At 45.9% G+C, this 9688-nt stretch overlaps 1 protein-coding gene across 1 annotated transcript in view; it reads left to right on the top strand.

Annotated features, from left to right (window-relative positions):
- The window catches only part of LOC106590542 (contactin-associated protein-like 2), a 355426-nt gene extending 350148 nt beyond the window's left edge, over window positions 1-5278 (top strand). Inside the window, exon 27 of the mRNA XM_045710796.2 lies at window positions 1568-5278. Within this exon, the coding sequence (XP_045566752.2) occupies window positions 1568-1770 (203 nt within the window). The 3' untranslated portion in view covers window positions 1771-5278. The remainder of the gene's footprint in view (window positions 1-1567) is intronic.
- Window positions 5279-9688: the final 4410 nt, after the last annotated feature.

Below are 9688 nucleotides of genomic sequence, written 5' to 3'. Positions count from 1 at the left end.
TCCATTCCATCAATATCCGTTCTATCAATATCTATCAATATCCATAATTTGTTACGTATTTTTTTATTTCACCTTTATTTAACCAGGTAGGCCAGTTGAGAACAAGTTCTCATTTACAACTGTGAACTGGCCAAGATAAAGCAAAGCAGTGCAACAAAAACAACAACACAGAGTTACACATAAACAAACCTACAGTCAATAACACAATAGAAAAGAAAAATAGAAAGATCTATGTACAGTGTGTGCAAATGTAGGAGAGTAGGGAGGTAAGCAATACATAGGCCATAGAGGCGAAATAATTACAATTTAGCATTAATACTGGAGTGATAGATGTGCAGATGATGATGTGCAAGTAGAGATACTGGGGTGCAAAAGAGCAAGAGGTTAAGTAATAATATGGGGATGAGGTGTGCTATTTACAGATTGGCTGTGTACATGTACAGTGATCAGTAAGCTGCTCTGACAGCTGAAGCTTAAAGTTAGTGAGGGAGATATAAGACTCCAGCTTCAGAGATTTTTATATTCGTTCCAGTCATTGGCAGCAGAGAACTGGAAGGAAAGACGGCCAAAGCAAGTGTTGGCTTTGGGGATGACCAGTGAAATATACTTGCTGGAGCGCGGGCTACGGGTGGGTGTTGCTATGGAGACCAGTGAGCTGAGATAAGGTGGAGCTTTACCTAGCAAAGACTTATAGATGACCTGGTGCCAGTGGGTTTGGCGACGAATAAGTAGTAAGGGCCAGCCAACGAGAGCGTACAGGTCGCAGTGGTGGGTAGTATATGGGGCTTTGGTGATAAAAAGGATGGCACTGTGATAGACTACATCCAGTTTGCTGAGTAGAGTGTTGGGAGCTATTTTGTAAATGACATCGCCGAAGTCAAGGATCGGTAGGATAGTCAGTTATACAAGGGTATGTTTGGCAGCATGAGTGAAGGAGGCTTTGTTGCGAAATAGGAAGCCGATTCTAGATTTAATTTTGGATTGGAGATGCTTAATGTGAGTCTGGAAGGAGAGTTTACAGTCTAACCAGACACCTAGGTATTTATAGTTGTCCACATATTCTAGGTCAGAACCGTCCAGAGTAGTGATGCTAGTCGGGCGGGAGGGTGCGGGCAGCAATCGGTTGAAGAGCATGCACTTAGTTTTACAAGCATTTAAAAGCAGTTGGAGGCCACGGAAGGAGTGTTGTATGGCATTGAAGCTCGTTTGGAGGTTTGTTGGCACAGTGTCCAAAGAAGGGCCAGATGTATACAGAATGGTGTCGTCTACGTAGAGGTGGATCAGAGAATCACCAGCAGCAAGAGCGACATCATTGATGTATACAGAGAAAAGAGTCGGCCCAAGAATTGAACCCTGTGGCACCCCCATAGAGACTGCCAGAGGTCCGGACAACAATCCCTCCGATTTGACACGTCAATGACTACCAATGTCTATCAATATCTATCAATATCCATTCTATCAATATCCATTCTATCAATATCCATTCTATCAATATCCATCAATATACATTCTATCAATATCCATTATTGAACTATTTCTAAATCTATTTATTTATATCTGCCCCCAGGTATCATTGCCGTGGTGATCTTCACCGTCCTGTGCACGCTTGTGTTCCTGATTCGCTACATGTTCCGTCACAAGGGCTCCTACCACACCAATGAATCGAAAGGGCCAGAGCCAGCCAGTGGCGAATCAGCAGACACCACCATCATCTGCGCCGAAACCAACCCGGAAACCATAGAGGAATCAAAGAAAGAGTGGTTCATCTAACTGCCAATTGAAAAACAGATGAGGATTGGAGAGTGGGATGTTCATCTGTTGACCAATCACAGGAGAGATGGATGGAGACGTCTACTGAATGGAGGAGGGATTGGGAGTGGGTGAACGAGGGTGTACAGAAATCCGATTAACTGCAGAAGAAAGACGAGACAGTTTATTGGAAGGTTGCGTTGAGAGTTGAGAGACTAAATCTGTACATAGTCTTTCTTTGTATTGTGTTCAGGAGTTTCCAAGAGTCCTTTGAATACAGAATAGTTATATAACTGCAGATCTGGATCAAATACATTCAAACACTTTAGGTTTTTAGAAGTGCACTTGATTTAGCTTGGATTTTGCACCTTTAAGACTATTCTATTGTCTCCGATGTACCAGGCAAACTAAATCAAGCACAGCTCAAGTATTTGACCTATGTATTTGACCTCTGTATAATAATAATTGATCATATGCTAGCAAAGACTTGTTTGTTTTTTCAACTGAGATCTGAAAGATTATGCCAAATCATCTGTTTACAAGTTTGGCATTTCTGATGGTCATGCTTACATGTCCATGATCCATACACACTCCAATAGTATTTCTCAAACCACTCCAAAAGGTGTAACCAGAGAAACATGGATGCCAAAAGACCTGCTGTAAATATGTGTTATTTATAAATATATTTAATTTCTTTGTTAATATATGTTTATTCAGAGACATTGGTACAAGACATTTACACGACATTTCAGATAATATTTCGAAGCATAGCACATATCCACAAATGAAAGAAGATTACTTTAATTTAATTATGACATTAGATTGTATCCACAAGAAGACCTTCTCATCGATGGTTGGAGAGGAATGTCTCAATGCATGATGGGAAAACATGGCAGACCCATAGCTACACACTGCATGGCAGTTTGCTTTCTGTCCTTCCTCTGAGAACAAGTGAGCTCTTGAACTTTCAGCGTGTTTACTGTTTCCAAACACTTGTCTTACACTGAAGGCGCAAACATTAACAACACCTTCCTAATATTGTGTTGCACCCTCTTTTGCTCTCAGAATAGCCTCCATTCGTTGGGGCATGGACTCTACAAGGTGTTGAAAGCATTCCGTAGGGATGCTGGCCCATGTTGACTGTAATGCTTCCCACAGTTGTGTCAAGTTCACTGGATGTCCTTTGGGTGGTGGACCATTCTTGATACACACAGGAAACTGATGAGTGTGAAAAACCCAGCAGCATTGCAGTTCTTGACATATTCAAACCGATGCACCTGGCACCTACTACCATACCCCATTCAAAGGCACTTAAATATTTAGTCTTGCCCATTCAACCTCTGAATGGCCCATAGACAATCCATGTCTCAAGGCTTAAAGATCCTTCTTTAACCTGTCTCCTCCCTTTCATCTACACTGATTGAAGTGGATTTAACAAGTGACATCATTAAGGGATCATAGCTTTCACCTGGATTCATCTGGTCAGTCTGTCATGGAAAGAGCAGGTGTTCCTAATGTTTAATACACTCAGTGCAGCTTCTCATGTTTATTTCCCAAATTTGATTGATTGATCAATGAGATCGATCATGATACTTGTAATGCTGAGAGTTTGTCTCATTGGATGTTGAGAGTGCTGTGTTTGTGTGTGTAGATGGGGTCGGTGGCATACGGGGGGTGTGGTCTATGTTCCATAGGACAAGTCTTTGGGGTCAAGGGTGAAGGGTTGAGGCTTGGTTCTACCGTGTTGAATGGTTTAACCCGCTGTGCATTCAGGAGTCTGCCTTTTAGCCTTCCTCTTGGCAACACAACACGGCAACACAACACCAAGGTGTTAGAGCCAGACCCATGGTGTTAGAGCCAGACCCATGGTGTTAGAGCCAATCCCATGGTGTTAGAGCCAATCCCATGGTGTTAGAGCCAGACCCATGGTGTTAGAGCCAATCCCATGGTGTTAGAGCCAATCCCATGGTGTTAGAGCCAGACCCATGGTGTTAGAGCCAGACCCATGGTGTTAGAGCCAATCCCATGGTGTTAGAGCCAGTCCCATGGTGTTAGAGCCAGACCCATGGTGTTAGAGCCAGTCCCATGGTGTTAGAGCCAGACCCATGGTGTTAGAGCCAATCCCATGGTGTTAGAGCCAATCCCATGGTGTTAGAGCCAGTCCCATGGTGTTAGAGCCAGACCCATGGTGTTAGAGCCAGTCCCATGGTGTTAGAGCCAGACCCATGGTGTTAGAGCCAGACCCATGGTGTTAGAGCCAGTCCCATGGTGTTAGAGCCAATCACCATGGTGTTAGAGCCAGACCCATGGTGTTAGAGCCAGACCCATGGTGTTAGAGCCAGTCCAATGGTGTTAGAGCCAGTCCCATGGTGTTAGAGCCAGTCCCATGGTGGTAGAGCCAGACCCATGGTGTTAGAGCCAGTCCCATGGTGTTAGAGCCAGTCCCATGGTGGTAGAGCCAGACCCATGGTGTTAGAGCCAGTCCCATGGTGTTAGAGCCAGACCCATGGTGTTAGAGCCAGTCCCATGGTGGTAGAGCCAGACCCATGGTGTTAGAGCCAGACCCATGGTGTTAGAGCCAGACCCATGGTGTTAGTGCCAGTCCCATGGTGGTAGAGCCAGACCCATGGTGTTAGAGCCAGTCCCATGGTGTTAGAGCCAATCCCATGGTGTTAGAGCCAGACCCATGGTGTTAGAGCCAGACCCATGGTGTTAGAGCCAGACCCATGGTGTTAGAGCCAGTCCAATGGTGTTAGAGCCAGACCCATGGTGTTAGAGCCAGTCCCATGGTGTTAGAGCCAGGCCCATGGTGTTAGAGCCAGTCCCATGGTGTTAGAGCCAGACCCATGGTGTTAGAGCCAGACCCATGGTGTTAGAGCCAGTCCCATGGTGTTAGAGCCAGACCCATGGTGTTAGAGCCAGACCCATGGTGTTAGAGCCAGTCCCATGGTGTTAGAGCCAGTCCCATGGTGTTAGAGCCAGACCCATGGTGTTAGAGCCAGACCCATGGTGTTAGAGCCAGACCCATGGTGTTAGAGCCAGACACATGGTCTTAAGAGCCAGACCCATGGTGTTAGAGCCAGACACATGGTCTTAAGAGACAGACACATGGTGTTAGAGACAGTAAATTGCAACTTATTTCCTTTCTTTCTTTTTTTAAACATGTACATATTCCTTATATTCAAATGTATTTATCATGTCTATCAGGCTTTACAAATGTTTACTTCATACTGGCACTGCCCAGTTTCAATGTCATGACTGACATTTTTTGTTGCTTGTTGTAATGGTTCATTTTTTTCTCTACTTTTTATTTTCTCTAATGTTTTGTAAAAATGGCCACCGTGGTTTGTTGTGAAACGTTTGTATGTCGTCTCAGAAGGTTCCACACTAAGGACACACACACACAGGAAGATGGAAATGAAAAGCCCCAAGACAAGCCTGTCAGCATGTCACATCTAGCCACCAGGCTACTGTCAGTCACCTGAGTCCTGCTTTCAGCTCTACATTTCAATAAATACACTGTATTCACCTGGGGAGTGGGGCTTGTCAATGATGGAACATGTTGGGTATGTGTGTGAGAGAGAAAAAAATGGTGAGAGAGAGAGGGTGGTAGAGAAAAAGAGTGTAATAGAGAGATAGAGAGAGGGGGGTGAGAGACAGAAGGAGAGAGAGGGGGAGGGAACCTGGCTGCAGGACTGACCAGTTTGCAAGATAAATCCATTGAAGGATGCTTCCCCTAACTTGGCTCCAAAGAACCAGTGTGAGGCCTTCTTACAGGAAAGAAACCCAAGAGGTCCAGCAACAAGGTCTGAGGTGCTCTGCAGTCTGCACTGTGAGAATGTCAGCCTTTTCTGTCTGGAGGATAAGTCTCAAAGAAACATAGAAATAACAACTTAATCTGTGAGTTGTTTATAAATACACTATATAAACTTCCTTCAATTAATCATCCTCTAATTGGAGGAGGAGCTCCAGATTTTCCAGAAGCCCTTGCAGGAGAAGCTTGGTTAAACAAACCTTTTTTTTTTGCTATGCAGATCATATGATTTAGGCTGATTAAAGATGAGTTTCAACCGATGACTTCTGTTTCTATGTAGAAGCAGAAGAGGAGGCCAGGATAGCTGTTCTGAGGGAGGAAGAGGAGGAAAGCATAGCTGTTCTGAGGGAGGAAGAGGAGGCCAGGATAGCTGTTCTGAGGGAGGAAGAGGAGGTGAGGATAGCTGTTCTGAGGGAGGAAGAGGAGGACAGGATAGCTGTTCTGAGGGAGGAAGAGGAGGCCAGGATAGCTGTTCTGAGGGAGGAAGAGGAGGTGAGGATAGCTGTTCTGAGGGAGGAAGAGGAGGCCAGTATAGGTGCTCTGAGGGAGGAAGAGGAGGTGAGGATAGCTGTTCTGAGGGAGGAAGAGGAGGAAAGGATAGCTGTTCTGAGGGAGGAAGAGGAGGCCAGGATAGCTGTTCTGAGGGAGGAAGAGGAGGCTAGGATAGCTGTTCTGAGAGAGGAAGAGGAGGCCAGGATAGCTGCTCTGAGGGAGGAAGAGAAGGCTAGGATAGGTGCTCTGATGGAGGAAGAGGAGGAAAGGATAGCTGCTCTGATGGAGGAAGGGGAGGTGAGGATATCTGCTCTGAGGGAGGAAGAGGAGGTGAGGATAGCTGCTCTGAGGGAGGAAGAGGAGGAAAGGATAGCTGCTCTGAGGGAGGAAGAGGAGGTGAGGATAGCTGCTCTGAGGGAGGAAGAGGAGGTGAGGATAGCTGCTCTGATGGAGGAAGAAGAGGAAAGGATAGCTGCTCTGAGGGAGGAAGAGGAGGTGAGGATAGCTGCTCTGAGGGAGGAAGAGGAGGTGAGGATAGCTGCTCTGAGGGAGGAAGAGGAGGAAAGGATAGCTGCTCTGATGGAGGAAGAGGAGGTGAGGATAGCTGCTCTGAGGGAGGAAGAGGAGGAAAGGATAGCTGCTCTGATGGAGGAAGAGGATCATAAGAGTCAGATGATGAAGGAGAATATTGAGGAGATGAGCAGAGAGATATCGTCACAGCAACTAACTAGGATAGTAAGTCACAGTGTAATGTCCCAATAATCAACAAATATGTTTCATTAACATTCAAGAAACTCAAGCAAATACTGAACAATTTTTGTGAAACATCAAATACCAACCAGTCAAGTATGACTGTTTCTCAACTTGTTTTCAAAGATAAGCTTTGCTTCAACTATATTCATAAATAACCTCAGTAAAGTACCTCACTAGAGTGTCTCTAACAGTTTTGTTCTACTGTTACAAAGGTCTTCCCTGTTAAGATACACAAGGAGAGAAGTTTACAGCAATGTATAGAAATCTGCTGCGTTCTGATCCTCTGTGCTACTGTGAGGAGAGTGAGTGGTGGGGAAAATGCCTTGCATGTACCATGGAGGTGCCATCCATACCAGTCACCACTGTCTCTTCTTTCCTCCTTCTAAACAGACTCTGCTATCACACCCAGGGTCAAGTTGTGACTATCCCCTACCTTAACGTCCCAGCTGTGTCCCTGAGTAAAAGCCCAAGACCATTTTATAGTAATTAAACCTATCTGGGTTGTCAGGAAGCTGCTGTCTGTCTTTACTGTATATGGCACTGGTCAGGTCCTCAGGCAGGATGAGACTGGTGTAGCAGTGTTGGGGTTCAGAATCACAGGATCGGAGGACAGAGAACAGAGAAACAGTGTTGTTTCCACCTATAGACCTAGTTGTGGCCTCTTACTACCATTTAGTAGTACCATGCACTGTATGTCACACTGTTTTTTCGCATTGTTTGTAATTCATTTTGTACATAATGTTGCTGCTACCATCTCTTATGACCGAAACGAGCTTCTGGACACCAGAACAGCGATTACTCACCTTTAACTGGACAAATAATTTTTCTTTAATGAGTCAGACGAGAGGGATTTACTCCAGACACCCGACAAGGCCCTCATCCCCGTCATTCGCAGGAGACAAAGATATCGCGGAAGGAGATCGGGGTGCCTTGTAAGGATCTGGCGACGAGTGGCTAATCTGCCTTTGCCATCGGTACTATTGGCCAACGTACAACCGCTGGATAATAAAGTGGATGAACTACAAGCACATATATCCTACCAACGGGACATTAAAAACTGTAATATCTAATGTTTCTGCGAGTCGTGGCTGAACGACGACATGATTAACATACAGCTGGCGGGTTAAACACTGTATCGGCAAGATAGAACAGCAGCCTCTGGTAAGACAAGGGGTCTCTCTCGCCCTCCATTTGGCAAATCTGACCATAATGCTATCCTCCTGATTCCTGCGTACAAGCAAAAACTAAAGCAGGAAGCACCAGTGTCTCAGTCAATAAAAAAGTGGTCAGATGAAGCAGATGCTAAGCTACAGGACTGTTTTGCTAGCACAGACTGGAATATGTTCCGGGATTCCTCCGATGGCATTGAGGAGTACACCACATCATTCATTGGCTTCATCAATAAGTGCATTGATGACGTCGTCCCCACAGTAACTGTACGTACATACTCCAACCAGAATCCATGGATTACAGGCAACATTCGCACTGAGCTAAATGGTAGAGCTGCCGCTTTCAAGGAGCGAGACTCTAACTCGAAAGCTTATAAGAAATCCCGCTATGCCTTCCGACGAACCATCAAACAGGCAAAGCGTCAATACAGGACTAAGATCGAATCGTACTACACCAGCTCCGATGCTCATCGGATGTGGCAGGGCTTGCAAACTATTACAGACAACAAAGGGAAGCACAGCCGCGAGCTGCCCAGTGACACAAGCCTACCAGATGGGCGAAATTACTTCTATGCTCACTTTGAGGCAAGTAAAACTGAAACATGCATGAGAGCATCAGCTGTTCCAGACGAATGTGTGAGAATGCTATTCATTGACTACATCTCAGCGTTCAACACTATAGTGCCCTCAAAGCTCATCATTAAGCTAAGGACCCTGGGACTAAACACCTCCCTCTGCAACTGGATCCTGGACTTCCTGACGGGCCGTCCCCAGGTGGTAAGGGTAGGTAACAACACATCCGCCACGCTGATCCTCAACACGGGGGCCCCTCAGGGGTGCGTGCTCAGTCCCCTCCTGTACTCCCTGTTCACTCATGACTGCATGGCCAGGCATGACTCCAACACCATCATTAAGTTTGCCGATGACACAACAGTGACAACGACGAGACAGCCTATAGGGAGGAGGTCAGAGACCTGGCTGTGTGGTGCCAGGATATCAAAGGAGATGATTGTGGACTACAGGAATAGGAGGACGGAGCACGCCCCCATTCTCATCGACGGGGCTGTTTTGGAGCAAGTTGAGAGCTTCAAGTTTCTTGGTGTCCACATCACCAACAAATTATCATGGTCCAAACACACCAAGACAGCCGTGAAGAGGGCACGACAAAGCCTATTCCCCCTCAGGACTGAAAAGATTTGGCATGGGTCCTCAGATCCTCAAAAGGTTCTACAGCTGCACCATTGAGAGCACCCTGATGGGTTGCATCACTGCCTGGTATGACAACTGCTCAGCCTCTGTCCACAAGGGTACAGAGGGTAGTGCGTACGGCCCAGTACATCACTGGGGCCTAGCTTCCTGCCATCCAGGAGCAGGCGATGTCAGAGGAAGGCCCTAAAAATTGTCAAAGACTCCAGCCACCCAAGTCATAGACTGTTTTCTCTTCTATGTCTAGTTCCAAGTCTAGGTCCAAAAGGCTTCTTAACAGCTTCTCCCCCCAAGCCATAAGTCTCCTGAACAGCTAATCAAATTACACAGGATTTATCTGGCTTAAATTAAGTGTATCTTGAGGGGTACGGACTTGTAATTATAGTGTACCAGCAAAGTACGTTACCCATCCTGAGAATCTAATCGCCAGCTTCTGAAAGCACCATCCAAGTGAAGAATAATCACACTGGTACACTACAGTAACATCTGCATAAATACAATATAG

Source organism: Salmo salar, chromosome 29 (genome assembly GCF_965601325.2).
Source record: "Salmo salar chromosome 29, fSalSal1, whole genome shotgun sequence".
Lineage (NCBI taxonomy): Eukaryota > Metazoa > Chordata > Actinopteri > Salmoniformes > Salmonidae > Salmo > Salmo salar.
This window is presented reverse-complemented; position numbering and strand designations above follow the sequence as displayed.